The sequence below is a fragment of the Ranitomeya imitator genome, chromosome 3 (assembly GCF_032444005.1).
Source record: "Ranitomeya imitator isolate aRanImi1 chromosome 3, aRanImi1.pri, whole genome shotgun sequence".
NCBI classification, from domain to species: Eukaryota; Metazoa; Chordata; class Amphibia; order Anura; family Dendrobatidae; genus Ranitomeya; species Ranitomeya imitator.
Genome location: NC_091284.1, coordinates 277086610 through 277107440, shown reverse-complemented (window position 1 = coordinate 277107440; position 20831 = coordinate 277086610). Strand labels below are relative to the sequence as shown.

The 20831-nt window shown below is 41.9% G+C and overlaps 1 protein-coding gene across 2 annotated transcripts in view; it reads left to right on the top strand.

The window, feature by feature from the left end:
• The window catches only part of NAV1 (neuron navigator 1), a 220006-nt gene that overhangs the window by 134674 nt on the left and 64501 nt on the right, over positions 1–20831 (top strand). For both annotated transcript variants that reach the window (XM_069756486.1, XM_069756487.1), the window contains exons 25-26: positions 738–892; positions 18821–18892. In XM_069756486.1, the coding sequence (XP_069612587.1) occupies positions 738–892; positions 18821–18892 (227 nt within the window). The remainder of the gene's footprint in view (positions 1–737; positions 893–18820; positions 18893–20831) is intronic.

Genomic DNA, 20831 nt, shown 5'->3' with positions numbered 1-20831 from the left:
GCACTATATCCACCTGTCCCTCGTTCCACCGTCGGTGCCGCTGTGTCTTCTGCGTCCTCTGCAGTGATGCTCAGGTCAGAGGGTCCGATGACGTGTATAGTGCCCCCCTGTGCCTGAGCGTCAGTGCGGAGGACGCGGAAGACACAGACGCTCGTTGGTGGAACAAAGGACAGGTGAATATACCAAGTGCCGGGGGCCTGAGCGACAAGAGGTGAGTATGTGATTTTTTTTTTTTAAATTGCAGCAACAGCATATGGGGCAAATATCTCTATGGAGCATCTTATGGGGCCATGTGCAACGTTATATGGAGCAAATATCTCTATGGAGCAACTCGAGGCTCTTCTAAAATGTTGGGACTTTTTGACATTTTTGGGACATTCTCACCCAGAATCTACAAAGTGGGCAAAGCTGGGGTGGGGCAGAAGGGGATAGGGGACCTTTAAATGCATGACGAGGGGTGGCATTCGCTAAGCCACAAATCTTACTCCAGCAGTAGAGTAGAATTTGTGGTGAGGCCTACAACACATCCTGACATGGTTCCCTTTATAAAATGATAGTGTCATTATAGTACCTTTTAAATAAAATATTCACCCATGTTGGGACCGTCAAACAAACAATTGTTCCCTGTTGTGTTTCCTGCACAATCTTGCACCCACACTGTTTCACTTATGATACATTGCCTCCATAATGTCCTTTCCTATAAAATATTCCTTTCTCACTATACCTTACTTTTATAGGATCTGCAGCTATACTTGTCCAACTTGGCAAACCAAATTGACAGAGAGACAGGACCATGTGATGTCCCTTTAGTCATTTTGCTGGATGATGTTACTGAAGGAGGAGCCATTAGTGAACTGGTGAATGGGGCCTTGACCTGCAAATATCACAAGTGGTAAGTGGCAACCGGAAGACTGTGTTATAGTGTATTTTGTGTTTGTTTCCCCATGCTCTATAAATACAATTTGCCATTTTTACGACTTAAACCGTGGTCTCTAAAGCACTCACCTATTATTTTTATACAATTTATCATGAAATTGAGTTTCTTCATAAAGTTTCAAAGGTCCTACATAACAGACAGATGAAAAAATGGCCCCACACATGGGCAGAAAAGATACCCCAAGTACTCTGAATATCAGTCGTACACCAGAGTGGGTAGACCTATGAGACTGAGGGTTTTTTCAGTGAAAAATAAAATCTTGGGAGAGCTGTGAAAATCCTCTTGGGCACTTGTTTTGAGAAACCATTCCCTTCACATGTTAAAAACTGCATCTTTTTTCTTCCCTTTACTCACTAGAAAAAAGTATCTTGAAACAATTTGGGTATGTTCACACTGCTTTTTGTTTATGCATTTTTTGAGTTAGTCCGCTCCAAAAAGCACATTCTCTACTTCAAGAATGCTTGAAAAACTCTTCCTATAGATTTCTATTGTAAAACAACATTGCTGTTTATATGTTCAGTCTTTCCATTTTTCACATTCCAGGAGCCATAGAATTTTTATTTTTTCATCGATACAACTGCATGAGGGCTTGTGTTGTTTGGGATGAGTTGTATTTGTCACTCGCAGCATTTGGGGGTACATATAACTTGTTAACAAACTTTTATTGAAGGGGTTGTTTGCTACTCAGACAACCCTCTCTCAATCAAGTAAAATAATAACAACTATACTCACCTCTGGTGATGGCGCCTTTTGAGCGGTGTCATCTCTGGTTCTCTGAGACTCGCGTGACATTGTTATGCCATGTGAGCCCTGCAGCCAATCAACGGCCGCTTCACTCTCCCCCCCCTAGAACAAATACAAAATCCAGAGGAAGTCAGAAGGCAGCAGCAGCTCTCACTTGCTCTGAGTATCAGATTTGTTCAAAGAAGGGGAGAGTGAAATGGCTGCTGATTAGCTGCAGGGCTCACCTGACATTACAAAGTCACGCAAGCCCCAAAGAGCCAGTACCGACACCTCTGGTACGAAACCAGAAGTAAGTACAGGTTGTCATTATTTTACTTGGGGAAACATAGTGATGTTAAAGGGGTCATCCAAGTAGATGACAACCCCTTTAACTCTTTAGAGAAACGGAAAAAAGCACAACAATTCTACTGTTGTTTTTTGATGTTTTACATTTTCCACCAATCATGTGCTGCTCAAATAAAATGTTACCTTCATTCTGTGGGTTAGTACCATTAAGCAGCAAGAACCCCCCCCACAGGTGAGCCCATTTTGGAAGCTACACCCCTCAAGGAACGTATTTAGCTGTGTGTTGAGCACCTTGAACTTACAGATGCATCACAGATTTTTATAACATTGAGATGTGAAAATGAAAAAATGCATTTTTCCTGCAAAAATGTTGCTTCACTCTCAAATTTTTCATTTTCACAAGGGTAACAGGAAAAATGGACCATGCTATTTGGTGTGCAATTTCTGCTGAGTACATGGATACCCAATATGTGGTGGAAAACTACTGTTTGGGACCACAACAGGGCTTGGAAGCGAATGATCACCAATTGAATTCTGGAGCCCAATTTTGGCTGGAATAGATAGCGGATTCCATGTCACATTTCAAGAGCCCAAGACATGCCAAAACTGCAGAATCCCCTACAATTGACACCATTTTGGAAACTACACATCTTAAGGAATTCATCTAGGGTGGCAGTGAGCATTTTCAACTCTCTGGCAATTCACAGAATTTTTCCACTCAAATTTTGCTTTGACCCCAAGTTTTTAATTTTCAAAAGGGATAATAGGAGAAAGTGAATGGTACAATTTGTTATGCAGTTTCTCTTGAGTATGCCAATAAACCACATGTTTAGGCACAGTGCAAAGCTCAGAAGGGGAAATGCACCATATTGGAGTTCAGATTTTGCTGGAGTGGTTTGAGGGTGCCATGTCACATTGGCAGAGCTCCTCAGGTGCCAGGACAGCAGAACCCTCTACAAGTGACCCCATTTTGCAAAGTACAACCCCAAATGAATTCATCTAATGGTACAGTGAGCATGTTGACACCACATACGCCTCACAGAATTTGATGCTATTTGGCAGTGGAGAAAGAATAATTACATTTTTACCACTTGTTGTTTTAGGCTACTTTCACACTAGCGTTTTCTGCAATCCGTCACAATACGTCGTTTTGCAGAAAAAACGCATCCTGCAAAAGTGCTTGCAGGATGCGTTTTTTCCCCATAGACTTGTGTTGACGACGCATTTGCGACGGATTGCCACACGTCGCATCCGTCGAGTGACGGATGCGTCGTGCTTCTGCGGACCGTCGGGAGCAAAAAACGCTACATGTAATGTTTTTTGCTCCTGATGGACCGCTTTTTCCGACCGCGCATGTGCGGCCGGAACTCCGCCCCCACCTCCCCGCACCTTACAATGGGGCAGCGGATGCGCCGGAGAAATGCATCCGCTGCCTCCATTGTGCAATGTGGTAAACGCTAGCGTCGGAATTTCTCCCCGACGCATTGCGACGGGGAGATTCCGACGGTAGTGTGAAAGTAGCCTTAGCCCCAAGTTTTTAAATTTTATAAGGGCCAATAGGAAAAAATGGAGCTCACAATTTGAGTGTGTTAATGCCCTACATGTGATCAGGAAATACTTTTCAGGTACAGTGCAAATGGAAGGAGCGCCATATTATAGTGCAAATTTTGCTGAAGAGCCCCTGAGGTTCCAGAATAGCAGAATCCCCCCACAAGTGACCCCATTTAACAAACTAAACCTCTCAATGAAGGGGTACAGTGATCATATTGACACCGAAGGTGTGTCACAGAATTTTACACCTTTGGGCAGTGAAGAAAAATTAATTACAATTTTACCACAAAAATTTAATTTTAGACCCAGATTTTACATTTTAATTTAAAAATGCATAAAGATGGCACAAAAGTTGGTTCCACAATTTCTGTTGACTGTGGAAATGCCCAATATGTGGCTGTACTGTACTGCTTATCCATACGGCAAGACTCGGGAGGGACTGAGTGCTATTTTCCTCCTGGAGAATTATCGTAGGATAGTTTGCGGACTCCATATGCAGAGCCTCTAAGTACCAGAAGAGCAGAATCCCCCTATCAAGTGGCCACATTTTGGAAATTATATCCTCTGGGAATTTACCTGCAGGTGTAGTGAATATTTTGACTTCATTGCTGTTTTCCAGAAACAAGCAGCACTGGATGTTGCTGAGTAAAATTGTAGTGCCCGTTCATTGCAGTGCCCAGTATATTATGCCCAGCCCATGCTTCTGGAGACATGCACCCGTAAATTAGGTGGGCTCTCATCACTACAGAAATGGCAAACATCAACTCTAAATGTGATTTAGGCACACTGGGGCTCAGAAGGGAAGGGTTTGACTTTGGGAGCGCAGAATTTGTTGGATTTCTTTTGTGGGGCGAAGAGCCATTTCGCTTTTCCAGAGCCTTTGTAGTACCAGTAATGTGGAAGCCCCTATACTACCATTGACAGATGATGGACTTCAGTGGGGACTTGCTTTTTTTGTGCGATTACAGCAATACCAGATTTATCTTGTTTTTTTAATGTTTGGCTACTATCGCACACTTCTGCAGGATGAGTTTACTTTTTTATCGGTACCATTTTCAGGCACCTAACATTGTTTGATCGCTTTCTGTTCCGATTTTTGGTAGGCAGAATGAACATAAACAGCAATTCATAAATAGTTTTTTTGGGGGGTTATGCCATTGACCGTGTGGTAAAATTGATAAGGCAGCTCTATTCTTTGGGTCAGTACGATTACAGCAATGCCACATTTTTGTAATTTTTTTATGTTTTGACTTTTTTAAACAATGAAAACTATTTTGTAGAAAAAAGAATTGCTTTTGCACCGCTGTATAGTGGCTTGTTTTTTTGTGAGAAACATAATGGCGTTTTCAGCAATACAGTTTTTAGCCACTTTTTTTTTATTTATTTTGTTTTTTCAGTGTTCACTGAAGGGATTAAATAGGGTGAAAGTTTTATAGATCGAATTGATCCAGATGCGGCAATACCAAATATATTGTATGTACTCGAGTATAACTTTGCAACAAAAAACTGGGAAAATTTAATTACTCGAGTATAAGCCTAGGGTGGGAAATGCAGTAGCTATTGGTAAATTTCAAAAATAAAAATAGATACCAATAAAAGTAAAATTAATTGAGATATCAGTAGGTTGTGTTTTTGAATATCCATATTGAATCAGTAGCCCCATATAATGCTCCATACAGTTCATGATACGCCCCATAAGATGCTCCATACAAAATACGCCCCATATAATGCTCCATAAAGTTCATGATGGGCCCCATGCTCCATATTAAAATATGCCGCATATAATGCTGCACAAAGGTTAATAATGGCCCCATAAGATGCTCCATATACACATTTGCCCCATACAGTGCTGCATAAAGGTTAATAAGGGCCCCATAAGATGCTCTATAGAGACATTTGCCCCATATAACGCTGCACAAATATTGATTATGGCCCCATAAGATGCTCCGTAGAGATATTTGCCCCATATAATGCTGCACAAATGCTGATTATGGCCCCATAAGATGCTCCATAAAGATATGTGCTCCATATAATGCTGCACAAATGTTGATTATGGGGCCATAAGATGCTCCATAGAGATATTTGCCCCATATAATGCTGCACAAATGCTGATTATGGCCCCGTAAGATGCTCCATAGAGATATTTGCCACATATAATGCTGCACAAATGTTGATTATGGCCCCATAAGATGCTCCATAGAGATATTTGGCCCATATAATGCTGCACAAATGCTGATTATGGTCCCATAAGATGCTCCATAGAGATATTTGCCCCATATGCTGTTGCTGCGATTAAAAAAAAAAAGAAGACATACTCACCTCTCATCGCTCAGGCTCCGGCACTTGCTATATTCACCTGTCCTCGTTCCACCACCGGGTGCCGCTGTGTCTTCCGCATCCTCTGCACTGACGTTCAGGCAGAGGGCGCGCACTAACCACGTCATTGCACCCTCTGACCTGAGCGTCACAGCAGAGGACACGGAAGACGGAGCCCGGCGATGGAACGAGGAGAGGTGAATATCGCGCAATGCTGCTCACCCTCCCCATTATACTCACCTACTTGGTAGCTTCCCTGATGGTCTTCTCCGGGGGTTGACAGCTTCGTCCAGCGTTGAGCAGTCACCGATACCGCTCATTACAGTAATGAATATGCGGCTCCACCCCTATGGGAGTAGAGTCGTGTACGTATTAATTACTGTAATGAGTGGTACCATGTGACCGCTCAATGCTGGAAGAAGCTGTCAGCGTTCAGAGATGCAGGGACCGCGCCAGGAGCAGGTGAGTATGCCACAGCCGAAGCTCCCTCTCCCCCGCTGACCCCCCTGGAACAATGACTCGAGTATAAGCCAAGAGGGGCACTTTCAGCCTAAAAAAAGGGCTGAAAATCTCTGCTTATACTCGAGTATATACAGTATGTACTTTTTTTTACATAAATATACATATTTATTGGTATATTGTCATCTTTTTTTGTATTTTTGCAATGCATTACACCTGTCAGTGTTACACTGACAGAACACCTTTTAGGCTCCCTGACAGAAGTTATGTCGCTTATCCATGTTATGTAAATAAAAGCGTATAACCTGACATTAAATTCACCCATTGGCTGTATAAATTATTCTTTTGAAAGCTGAAACCATCTGAAATGTGGTTTAGGTTAAGAAAATAAATTGGCATCAATGCAGAAATATTGATCAGTTAATGAACACAGAATGGTCAGATTTTGGCAAGACAAAAGTTTTGTTGCCCATAGAAAGTAATGTGATATTCAAATAAATAATTAACTTAAAATACAAATATATGTTGCATAACATTGGTGAATAATGTTGTGGTGCTATTAGAGTCATATTTAATATTTTGTGTGAATTCCATGAGCTTGAAGGACTGCATCCATGCGGTTCAACAATGATTCATACAATTTATTAATGAAGTCATCAGGAATAGCAAAGAATGCAGTCGTACATGCCTCCCAGGGTTCATCTAGATTCTTTGGTTTTGTCTTCCAAGCTTCCTCTTTCATCCTACCCCAAACATACTCAATGATGTTTATGTCTGGTGACTGAGCTGGCCAGTCCTTGAGCACCTTGATCTTTTTTGCCTGGAGGAACTTTGTTGTAGAGATGGATGTATGAGATGGAGCACCATCCTGCTGCAGAATTTGACCTATTTTATGATTTGGAATATAAGAGGTAGCTAATACTTCTTGATATTTTAGGCTATTGATATTGCCTTCCACCTTGCAAATGTTTCGCACACCCCCATACTGAATGTAACCCCAGACCATGATCTGTCCACCACCAAATTTAAAGGGCCACTGTCACCCCCCCCCCTCCAGCCGTTATAAACTAAAAGAGCCACCTTGTGAAGCAGTAATGCTGCATTCTAACAAGGTGGCTCTTTTAGTTTTAGGTTCAAGTATACCCCAAATAAAGCGTTTTTATACTTAGCCACAATTCCTGTCTCTAGCCAGGGAGGCGGGTCTTCACTCCCCAGCTCTAACCGCTCCTCTGCCGTCACTCCAATCTTCCTTCGCTTTCGGCGCCGCCCCCTCAGCGCTGTGTACGTTTCAAAACCGGCGCCTGCGCAGTATACTGCTGTGCTGCGCAGACGCAGTAAGCTCTGGCCGTCTGACGTCCCAGCCAGGCTTGCAGACTGCGCCTGCGCGGGCATTGCGGCCAGCCACCTTTGGAATCCCCGCCCCGCACTGTGTTATGCATTATGCACAGTGCAGGGCGGGGATTCCAAAGGTGGCTGGCCGCAATGCCCGCACAGGCGTAGTCTGCAAGCCTGGCTGGGATGTCAGACGGCCAGAGCTTACTGCGTCTGCGCAGCACAGCAGTACACTGCGCAGGCGCCGGTTTTGAAACGTACACAGCACTGAGGGGGCGGCGCCGAAAGCGCAGGAAGATTGGAGTGACGGCAGAGGAGCGGTTAGAGCTGGGGAGTGAGGACCCGCCTCCCTGGCTAGAGACAGGAATTGTGGCTAAGTATAAAAACGCTTTATTTGGGGTATACTTGAACCTAAAACTAAAAGAGCCACCTTGTTAGAATGCAGCATTACTGCTGCACAAGGTGGCTCTTTTAGTTTATAACGGCTGGAGGGGGGTGACAGTGGCCCTTTAACTGTTTTCTGGGTGTATTTTGGATCCATATGGGCTTCAGAAGGTCTCCTGCAGCATTTGCGGTGGCTGTGGTGTAATTCTACTGAAAATTCATCAGAGAAATCCACCTTCTGCCACTTTTCCTGCGTCCGTCTGTTTAGCAGGCTGTGGGACTTTGCAAATGCCTCACGTTTTTTATTTGCCTTTTGTTTAGTGCTGGCTTCTGGGCACTGATTCGACCATGGAGGCTATTTCGAGACAGAATCCTACAAACTTTTCTAGTTGACACAGGGACTTGAGCTGACCAGGCCTGTTGGAGCTCTGCTGCAGTGGAAGAGGGGTTTGCTTTGGATTTTCTAACCAACAAATGTTCCTCCTGAGCAGTTGTCTTGTGGGGTCTGTCGGACCTGGGCTTGTCAAACACATCTCCAGTCTCTTGAAATCTTTTTTTAATTCTTTGTACTTGACGCTGAGACACATTAAAGGTGCCAGCCACCTCTGCAGTGGATCTGGTCTTCAACCTCTTGATAATCCAGGCTTTGGTCGCAGAGTGGATTTTTGGCATGTTGTCAGAGCTCAAGTTGCAGTTAAAATGAAGGTCTGGGGTGCTGGGTTTCTTTTTATACACACACAAATTAACCGATCATTTACTGAGCACAGGTGAGAATGTAAACTAGGATTATATGACCAGGTGACAAAACTTTTGTCTTGCCAAAATCTGACCATTCTGTGTCCATTGACTGATCAATATTTCTGCATTGATGCCAATTTATTTTCTTAACCTAAACCACATTTTGGAGGGTTTCAGCGTTCAAAAGAATAATTTATACAACCAATGGATACAGGAAAGATATATATCTTGGTACCGTGTTAGCCAGTAGATAGAAAAATATTTAGAATTGAGAGTCCTCAGTGGTTGATACCTTTTAATGGCTAACTGAAAAGATGGTAACAAATTGCAAGCTTTCGCGACTACACAGGTCTGTTCATCAGGCAAAGACTAAAACAAGTTCTGAAGAATCACATATTTACGCACAACATAGCACAGAGAAAAAAAAGGGGGGAAAACCATGGATAAGACAGGTGACATGAAGCAGAATTACCATGAGTGATAAACAGTTATGTCCATAAATATTGGGCCAGATCTTAGATAAGGAATGTTTTATTGTCCTCTAATTAGGGTCTCTGTCATAGTCTGAGGGGCAAGTTCCTTAGTTGATGTAAAAAGACATAAATCCGTGCAACACATTCATTCCTGCATTAAGACTGTCAAAGGTCGTCATCAGTTTATATTCCCAGACTCTTGTTTATCACTCATAGTTACATAGTTATTAAGGTTGAAGGAAGACTATAAGTCCATTTAGTTCAACCCATAGCCTAACCTAACATGCCCTAACATGTTGATCCAGAGGAAGGCAAAAAAAAAACCCCATGTGGCAAAGAGTAAGCTGCACATTGGGGAAAAAAATTCCTTCCCGACTCCACATACGGCAATCAGACAAGTTCCCTGGATCAACGCCCTATCAAGGAATCTAGTGTATATACCCTGTAACATTATACTTTTCCAGAAAGGTATCCAGTCCCCTCTTAAATTTAAGTAATGAATCACTCATTACAACATCATACGGCAGAGAGTTCCATAGTCTCACTGCTCTTACAGTAAAGAATCCGCGTCTGTTATTAGTTTATCACTCATGGTAATTCTGCTTCATGTCACCTGTCTTATCCATGGTTTTTCCCCCTTTTTTTTTTCTCTGTGCTATGTTGTGCATAAATATGTGATTTTTCAGAATTTATTTTAGTCTTTGCCTGGTGAAGAGACCTGTGTAGTCTCGAAAGCTTGCAATTTGTTACCATCTTTTCAGTTAGCCATTAACCCCTTCCCGACCCATGACGCCACGTAGGCGTCATGAAAGTCGGTGCCAATCCGACCCATGACGCCTATGTGGCGTCATGGAAAGATCGCGTCCCTGCAGATCGGGTGAAAGGGTTAACTCCCATTTCACCCGATCTGCAGGGACAGGGGGAGTGGTAGTTTAGCCCAGGGGGGGTGGCTTCACCCCCTCGTGGCTACGATCGCTCTGATTGGCTGTTGAAAGTGAAACTGCCAATCAGAGCGATTTGTAATATTTCACCTATTATAACTGGTGAAATATTACAATCCAGCCATGGCCGATGCTGCAATATCATCGGCCATGGCTGGAAACATTAATGTGCCCCCACCCCACCCCACCGATCGCCCCCCGATCTGTCCGGTACACTGCTCCGGCTCCCCTCCGTCCTGTGCTCCGCTCCTCCCCGTGCTCTTGTCCGCTCCCCCCGTGCTCCAATCACCCCCCGTGCTCTAATCACCCCCCCCTGCACTCTGATCCACCCCCCTCCGTGCTCCGTTCCACCCCCCCGTGCTCCGTTCCACCCCCCCCGTGCTCCGTTCCACCCCTCCCGCGCTCCGATTCACCCCCCCATGCTCCGACCCCCCCCCAACCCCATCATACTTACCGATCCTGCCGGGGTCCGTCCGTCTTTTCCCCGGGCGCCGCCATCTTCCAAAATGGCGGGCGCATGCACAGTGCGCCCGCCGAATCTGCCGGCCGGCAGATTCGTTCCAAAGTGCATTTTGATCACTGAGATATAATCTATCTCAGTGATCAAAATAAAAAAAATAATAAATGAACCCCCCCCCCTTTGTCACCCCCATAGGTAGGGACAATAAAAAAATAAAGAATTTTTTTTTTCCACTGTTAGAATAGGGTTAGGGGTAGGGTTAGGGGTAGGGTTAGGGTTAGGGGTAGGGTTAGGGGTAGGGGTAGGGCTAGGGGTCGGGCTAGGGGTAGGGGTAGGTTTAGGGCTAGGGTTAGGGTTTTGGTATGTGCACACGTATTCGGGGTCTCTGCGGATTTTTCCGCTGCGGATTTATGGCGGATTTACCGCGTTTTTTCTGCGCATTTCACTGCGGTTTTACAACTGCGATTTTCTATTTGAGCAGTTGTAAAACCGCTGCGGAATCCGCACAAAGAAGTGACATGCTGCGGAATGTAAACCGCTGCGTTTCCGTGCAGTTTTTCCGCAGCATGTGTACAGCGATTTTTGTTTCCCATATGTTTACATTGAACTGTAAACTCACGGGAAACTGCTGCGGATCCGCAGCGTTTTCCGCAGCGTGTGCACATACCTTTAGAATTAGGCTATGTGCACACGGTGCGGATTTGGCTGCAGTGTTCCATCAGGTTTACAGTACCATGTAAACCTATGGAAAACCACATCCGCTGTGCCCATGGTGCGGAAAATACCGCGCGGAAACGCTGCGTTGTATTTTCCGCAGCATGTCAATTCTTTGTGCGGATTCCGCAGCGTTTTACACCTGTTCCTCAATAGGAATCCGCAGGTGAAATCCGCACAAAAAACTCTGGAAATCCGCGGAAAATCCGCAGGTAAAACGCAGTGCCTTTTACCCGCGGATTTTTCAAAAATGATGCTGAAAAATCTCACACGAATCCGCAACGTGGGCACATAGCCTTAGGGTTAGGGTTGGAATTAGGGTTGTGGTTAGGGGTGTGTTGCGGTTAGGGTTGTGATTAGGGTTATGGCTACAGTTGGGATTAGGGTTAGGGGTGTGGGGGGGTTAGTGTTGGAGGTAGAATTGAGTGGTTACCACTGTTTAGGCACATCAGGGTCTCCAAACGCAACATGGCGCCACCATTGATTCCAGCCAATCTCGTATTCAAAAAGTCAAATGGTGCTCCCTCAATTCCGAGCCCTGACGTGTGCCCAAACAGTGGTTTACCCCCACATATGGGGTACCAGCGTACTCAGGATAAACTGCGCAACAATTACTGGGGTCCAATTTCTCCTGTTACCCTTGTGAAAATAAAAAAATGCTTGCTAAAACATCATTTTTGAGGAAAGAAAAATGATTTATTATTTTCACGGCTCTACGTTGTAAACGTCTGTGAAGCACTTGAGGGTTCAAAGTGCTCACCACATATCTAGATAAGTTCCTTGGGGGGTCTAGTTTCTAAAATAGGGTCACTTGTGGGGGGTTTCTACTGTTTAGGCACACCAGGGGCTCTGCAAACGCAACGTGACGTCCGCAGACCATTCCATCAAAGTCTGCATTTCAAAAGTCACTACTTCCCTTCTGAGCCCCGACGTGTGCCCAAACAGTGGTTTACCCCCACATATGGGGTATCACCGTACTCAGGAGAAACTGAACAACAACTTTTGGGGTCCAATTTCTCCTGTAACCCTTGGGAAAATAAAAAATTCTGGGCTAAATAATTATTTTTGAGGAAAGAAAACGTATTTATTATTTTCACGGCTCTGCATTATATACTTCTATGAAGCACTTGGGGGTTCAAAGTGCTCACCACACATCTAGATAAGTTCCTTTCGGGGTCTAGTTTCCAAAATGGGGTCACTTGTGGGGGGTTTCTGCTGTTTAGCCACATCAGGGGCTCTGCAAATGCAACGTGACACCCGCAGAGCATTCCATCAAAGTCTGCATTTCAAAACGTCACTACTTCAATTCCGAGCCCCGGCATGTGCCCAAACAGTAGTTTACCCCCACATATGGGGTATGACCGTACTCAGGAGAAACTGGACAACAAATATTGGGGTCAAATTTCTCCTGATACCCTTGGGAAAATAAAAAATTGCTGGCTAAAAGATCATTTTTGAGAAAATAATTTTTTTTTTTTTTCATTGCTCTGCGTTATAAACTTCTGTGAAGCACTTTGGGGTTCAAAGTCCTCACCACACATCTAGATTAGTTCCTTTGGTGGACTAGTTTCCAAAATGGGGTCATTTCTGGGGGATCTCCAATGTTTAGGCACACAGGGGCTCTCCAAACGTGACATGATATCCGCTAATGATTGGAGCTAATTTTCCATTTAAAAAAGCCAAATGGCGTGCCTTCCCTTCCGAGCCCTGCCGTGCGCCCAAACAGTGGTTTACCCTCACATATGGGGTATCAGCGTACTCAGGACAAACTGGACAACAACATTTGGGGTCCAATTTCTCCTATTACCCTTGGCAAAATAGGAAATTCCAGGCTAAAAAATCATTTTTGAGGAAAGAAAAATTATTTTTTATTTTCATGGCTCTGCGTTATAAACTTCTGTGAAGCACCTGGGGGTTTAAAGTGCTCAATATGCATCTAGATAAGTTCCTTGGGGGGTCTAGTTTCCAAAATGGGGTCACTTGTGGGGGAGCTCCAATGTTTAGGCACACACGGGCTCTCCAAACGCGACATGGTGTCCGCTAACAATTGGAGCTAATTTTCCATTCAAAAAGTCAAATGGCGTGCCTTCCCTTCCGAGCCCTGCCGAGTGCCCAAACAGTGGTTTACCCCCACATATGAGGTATCGGCGTACTCGGGAGAAATTGCCCAACAAATTTTGTGATCCATTTTATCCTATTGCCCATGTGGTAATGAAAAAATTGAGGCGAAAAGAATTTTTTTGTGAAAAAAAAGTACTTTTTCATTTTTACAGATCAATTTGTGAAGCACCTGAGGGTTTAAAGTGCTCACTAGGCATCTAAATAAGTTCCTTGGGGGGTCTAGTTTCCAAAATGGGGTCACTTGTGGGGGAGCGCCAGTGTTTAGGCACACAGGAGCTTTCCAAACGTGACATGGTGTCCGCTAACGATGGAGATAATTTTTCATTCAAAAAGTCAAATGGCGCTCCTTCCCTTCCGAGCCTTACCATGTGCCCAAACAGTGGTTTACCCCCACATATGAGGTATCAGTGTACTCAGGAGAAATTGCCCAACAAATTTTAGGATCCATTTTATCCTGTTGCCCATGTGAAAATGAAAAAATTGAGGCTAAAAAATTTTTTTGTGAAAAAAAAGTACTTTTTCATTTTTACTGATCAATTTGTGAAGCACCTGGGGGTTCAAAGTGCTCACTATGCATCCCTGGGGTGTCTAGTTTCTAAAATGGGGTCACTTGTGGGGGAGCTCCAATTTTTAGGCACACGGGGGCTCTCCAAACGTGACATGGTGTCCGCTAAAGAGTGGAGCCAATTTTTGATTCAAAAAGTCAAATGGCGCTCCTTCCCTTCCAAGCCCTACCGTGCGCCCACACAGTGGTTTACCCCCTCATATGAGGTATCAGCGTACTCAGGACAAATTGGACAACAACTTACGTGGTTCAGTTTCTCCTTTTACCATTGGGAAAATAAAAAAATTGTTGCTAAAAGATAATTTTTGTGACTAAAAAGTTAAATGTTCATTTTTTCCTTCCATATTGCTTCTGCTGCTGTGAAGCACCTGAAGGGTTAATAAACTTCTGGAATGTGGTTTTGAGTACCTTGAGGGGTGCAGTTTTTAGAATGGTGTCACTTTTGGGTATTTTCAGCCATATAGACCCCTCAAACTGACTTCAAATGTGAGGTGGTCCCTAAAAAAATGGTTTTGTAAATTTCGTTGTAAAAATGAGAAATCGCTGGTCAAATTTTAACCCTTATAACTTCCTAGCAAAAAAAAATTTTGTTTCCAAAATTGTGCTGATGTAAAGTAAACATGAAATGTTATTTATTAACTATTTCGTGTCACATAACTCTCTGGTTTAACAGAATAAAAATTCAAAATGTGAAAATTGCGAAATTTTCAAAATTTTCGCCCAATTTCCGTTTTTATCACAAATAAACGCATAATTTATTGACCTAAATTTACCACTAACAAGAAAGCCCAATATGTCACGAAAAAACAATCTCAGAACCGCTAGGATCCGTTGAAGCGTTCCTGAGTTATTACCTCATAAAGGGACACTGGTCAGAATTGCAAAAAACGGCCAGGTCTTTAAGGTCAAAATAGGCTGGGTCATGAAGGGGTTAACTGAGGACTCTCAATTCTAAATATTTTACAACCAATTAATGAATTTAGGTTATAAGCTTTTATTTACATAACATGGATAAGCAACATAACTTCTGTCAGGGAGTGTAGACCATGATTGGCATGATCTAACTGGCCACTATAGCTGGCAGACCCAGGAGTCATCATATAACCTCTGGTTGCTATGACTACCAACGGCTCCAAGATCACGTTGCAGGAGTGCCGATCACTATTGATCACGGCATTTTGTGGGTTGAATGGCCCTGGGCAGTGCCCTTAGCTGTGACAGCCGAAGCTTGGTTATCTTCTAAATAAAGCTCCCGTCGATGATCATACGTGCACAGCTCCTGTGCCGGCATGGTCGGTATTACGTACGCTTACATGAATTTGCATGAACCCTTTCCGGATCATAACATAAATTTCTGTCAAATTTCGTGAAAGAGTTAAATAAAGCTGCTTTATTTTTGATACTTGATGTTTGCCTTTGACAAAACTTTATTGATATACGTAGGTGCAGATTAAATGCATTTTGAGGCGTTTCTGCTGCAGAAACACACTAAAAACGCATTTGCCTTTTTTGCCTAAGATTTTTCCGCATAGTCTATGGGGAAAGTTTGCTCAGAAAACTCAGCGTATTTGCAAAAGACATTGACACGCTGCAGATTTCAAACCTGCACTGCAGGAGAGTGTATTCTCAATAATATGGAAGCTCAGAGGGCATGAGATTTTTAGAAATCCCATCGATTTTGCTGGAACTGTTAGTTGATGCGTTTTTGATGCAAACATAGCCTAAATTAGACACATGGTAAATTCTATCAACATATCAACCTAAATTTACCACTAACAAAAAGCACTATGTGTCAAGAATATCTTTCTGATAATCACTGGGACGTGTGAAATTTGAAAAATGGGCATTTGTCTAAAACTAAACTAAAACTATACTAAAACTAGTTACGACGTGAAGAGGCTAGAGAGACCCAGTCACCTTGAAAAACACTGTTTACCTGCAGATATAGGGTTAATGTATGATTGACAGCCCGCTCTGCAGAGCATCTGTACAGAGGGAGCTGGTATTCAAAGTGCCTTGAAGGATTTAGTTTTCAAAATATGGTAAATTATGGAAGGTTTCGCAGTACTGGTACCTCTGGCTTTGCCAATGCAATGTGGCAAGTGAAAACCATTCCACCAAAATATGTTTCAAAAGCAAAATGATGCTCCTCCTTGCCTTTAGACCTCTGCAGTATGCCCAAAGAGCAGTGTATGAACACATATTACGTTTGTATTACCAGATACAGTGTATTGCTGTAATTGGGAGAAATTGTGTAACAAATTGTGGTATGCTTTTTTCTGTTTCTATTTGTGAAAATTAAATATTTAGGGTTAAAATAGCATTTTAGTCTTAAAATTTAAATTTTCCTTTTTTTCATTCTGCTCTATGCTAATTCCTGTAAAGTACCTTAAAGGGTAGCCAGTCATCTAGTTATAAGTGTTTCATTGACCTTGTGTCTCTGCTCTCAAAGCGTTTATGTTGCAGAGCAAGATGGCAATTGAGAATGAAATGAAGGTCTATACTCTTCAGCGATTAGTGCCATTTTTGTCTTGGACACAGTGATAGTAGGAGACTGGTCTGGAGACCATGTGGGCAACGATATAAAGAGGCCTTCACAGGGGAACATTCTTCTCCTGGGATTATGGTGTGGAGTGGCATAATATACCATAGCCAGACCCCTTTAATATTCATCCTAGGTACATAAACAGTTCAGTGTTACTTTGATTTAGTTGTAAAACCAATGCTACAGCCAATTGTCAAAGGTGTCCCAGGAGCCATTTTTCAGCATGAAAACGCCAGGTTGCATGCTTATGACTTGTAGCATCTCTGGACTGGTCTCCCATCTAGCACATCTGGGCCGTCATCGGTTGGCAATTACAAAGGTAGCTGCCAACAGCAGAACTTGATGATGTGCGTGCCCAAGTGCAGTCAGAGTGGGAGAACATTTCTAATACAACCATTAATAGCCTCATTTCATTTCATGCCAAGACATGTAAGTGTGGGGATTTCTGCATGTGTAGCTCAAGCACTATACTGAATAAATCAATGTTGTTCATGCAAATTAGGTGGATACTAGCAAATAAAGTTAAAAATCAAATAACGAAAATGCCAAAAATATATAGAAACTCAAATCACACACACTTTTCTCCCTTTAATAAAGATGAAATTAAAAAAAAATATTTGATATCACTCTGTTCATAAAAGTCTGATCTACCAAGATATAAAAATCATTTGCCTTTACAGTAAGCAAATGCCAAAATGTTATGTTTATGGTGCCATAAAAAGGTTATCTAAGCAGCATATTTAAACCAAATGGTGACAATAACAACTTCATTTAGCCACAAAAGTGCTATTTTTTCACCACTTAAATAAAAAAAATTTCTCATAGGACCCTGTTGAAGGCCTTTGCAGAGTCCACCGAAAGGAGACATAGAGGAAACTTCTTGTGTTTAGGAGATCAGGGACTGAATTTTTATAGTATTGTACCTCACTTCCTTTTTCGTGACAAACATGACTTGATCCTCGTGCATCAGGATGGGGATAGTATAATTTTGGAAAATAGTTTAACAGTAATATTTATTAAGGATTTGCTCTATAATAACACAGACCTTACCTGGCTTGGAATCATGCAAATATGAGCCACAAGAGGTTGTGTAGTGGCCGGGCACCTTCATCTATTGAGTTGTTCTAGGGATTGTGAGAATAATTCATAACATTTTGTGGTATATCCATCTGGACAAGAACATTAACCAATCTTAAGATCTTGGATAGCAGATGCCAACTTCAAAGTAGTAAAATTGTAATCAATCTCCTCACAAATCTCTTTACGGATAGTGGTGGAAATATGCTTTGTAAGCGTTAAGTTTCAAGGAGCAACCTGAATCCGAAAGAAAGGCGAATTTACCTTCAATATTTTAATTCTCGTACTACACCTCGGACTCTTTCTAGGATGTCTTTTGGGAAATGAACTTTTCATTTATGTTCCTTTATGTGAATTTAAAGCTATGATGCATGAGGAGTCTTGCCTAGGTTGGAGTGCCATGGCTAGAAGGTTCACATTCTTATCCCCACATTTGGAATATAGTCGCTGAAGTTTGTCTTTAGCTTGTTTATCCCTCTGATCTTATACACTTGCTTTTACCAAGTTTAGCCTAAAAAGTGGGAGTCATGACTATTTTTGGAGGGATTCTAATGAAGCCAGTTTGGAATAGAATTTAGATATGTACTCTGACCTAAACTTTTAAGCCTGCCAGCTTGTGAAATAAGTGTCCCTCTGAGCACGCATTTATCCATAGAACCTTATGAGCATCAACTGTCATCTACTAGATCAGTAATGGAAAATTCTTTATTCACTGAAGACTGATTTTACACATGAATTGTGAATTTTGAGAATGAAAGATCTGTCCAGGAGGAGAAAGAAGTGTATTTATCTTATAAGATTTATTACAACGTTTCTTATTATCCCTTGTACTATTGATTTATTAGAAAAAATAAATAAAAGGAAGGTTACCATTTAACTAATGTCTTGGGTCTCAATTTGTCAATGGTTTCTCCTTATAACATCTTAGTAATGTGGATAAAAAATGTATGTATGTAAAGCTGATGATTTAACAGCATAATTTCTGGCAGTTTCAAAAACCTTGTGTGATGTTTTCTGAAATCTTGAATTTCTATTATCACAGGCTTTCTAGCTTCTAAGAACTCTTAACACATTATAAGAGAATTTCAAATTAATAAAAAATAGAATACCACAGTCAAATGTTTATATTTTTGTTTCATTTACATTTAGTAATCTTGTTTTTTATTCTTCACTTATAGCCCTTACATTATTGGAACTACCAATCAGCCGGTGAAAATGAGCCCAAATCATGGACTTCACATAAGTTTCAGGTAAATATTACACATGCATCATTGCTTTTGCGCCTATTTTTTTTGTTTATTTTGTGTGTTTTACGCCTTTTTTTTAGTTTGACAAGGAATGAAATCCAGCATCAAGATCTAATAAAAAAAACTTAATTCATTCCGCCACCTGTGAAATGTTCCTTGTGCCATTGGCTGCAACACAACCCCAAATGCATGATTAATCCACCCCCATGCTTAATTGTGGGCGAAATATTCTTTTCCTGAAATTCTATGCCCTTTTTTCTCCACACATACCTTTGATCATTGTTGCCAAAGAGTTCTATTTTAACCTCTTCGGTGCACAGGACTTGTTTCCAAAATTCATCAGTCTTGCTTAGATTTTTTTTGTGTACTTCTAAAGCTGAATTTTATGGTGAGGCCATATTTGTGCAGGTGTCTCTGAACAGTAGAACAATATACCACAATTTCAGAGTCTGTTAAATATTTCTGAAGGTCTTTTGCAGTCATTTGGCCCTCTAGTAATTCTAGGAGCAGCTCTCACTGAATTTTTGTCCTTATCTTGACCTCCACTGTTCCTGGTAACTACCATTTCTTGATTACATTTTGAACTGAGTAAAGGGCAACTTGAAAACTCTTTGCTATTTTCTTATAGCTTTCTCTCGCTTTGTGGGCCTCCACCGTTTGTTTTCAGAGTGCTAGGCAGCTGCTTAGAAGAATGTATGGCTGCTGTTTTTTTGCACAAGGTTAGAGAAGGCTGAGTTTTTATAAAGCTGGGAAATTTGCATCATCTGGCCTTTCCTAATGATGACCGTAAACAAGCCATAACCTTAACAGACTAATTAAGGTCTGAAACCTTGGTCAAAGTTATCTGAGTACACAAATCTCCAAGGGTGCCCAAACATTTGCATTGGCCCATTATCCCTTTACAATTTTTAAAATGTAAAAAATGACAAAATATTTATTTTTTGCCTAAAATATGAAGAAAATTGTGTCATCTACCTTTAGGTTTTTAGAGATTATTTAATCTTCAACTTGCTCAACTGTTCACAAGCAAAAGAAAATAAAAAAATGAAGATACAAGTCCAAAATAGATTAATAAAATATACAACTTTATTGGTCAAATACAAAGGAATAAAAAATTGTGGGTTGGGAAAAATGACTGGTAGTGCAACAGACGCAGTTCGACGCGACACTCATATATGAGTTAATAGATATATGATATATGTTCTGTCCTCACTAGCTGAGGCAGGCTCATACGTAGCTATACAGTCAGCTAAACTGCTATACCGGGGTCCAATAAGGAGACTGTGGTTGAGTCTGTGCTTTATTAAACATAGTGGTATATTGATGCGGTGAAACTGTGAACAATGATGTACATAGAATCAGTGAATGGTATAGAACAGATACATACTACATGTGATGTACATTATGCATAACATTTAGAAAGCTAGTAACTGAACTAGGAGTACAACTGGTTGAACTAGGCTAATATGGAGCAGAAATATCTATAGGAAGCATAAAGACATAGCGGCAATGCAATCGCAAGGGGGATGAAGTGAAGCGTATTTCCTTGAAGGCAGACTGAGGAAAGTGAAAGGAAAAAATGGAGGGAAATGGAGGCTGAGCTACCATAATGCATTGCAAAGGAGGAGGAGAATCAGACATGGATAATACAAACACAGAAGATTGAACTGTCAACATAACTCTGACCGCTAGAGGGAGCCAAAGCACTAAAAACAAATAAAGATATGAACATCTATACTGAGAAACCTGCAATCATGCAAACAGATAATCAGGGTAACAATATTAGATGGCGGAGACAGAACACTCCCCGTCTGGCATCAACGGATGTCACTACTCCTTTCTTCCGAAGGCAACAATAGGACCAGTTCAGATACCGGTCTGGAAAATGTGTTAGGTTCATTCCCTTTGGTCATCCTTAGCTCAACTTTGCGGACATTGCCGT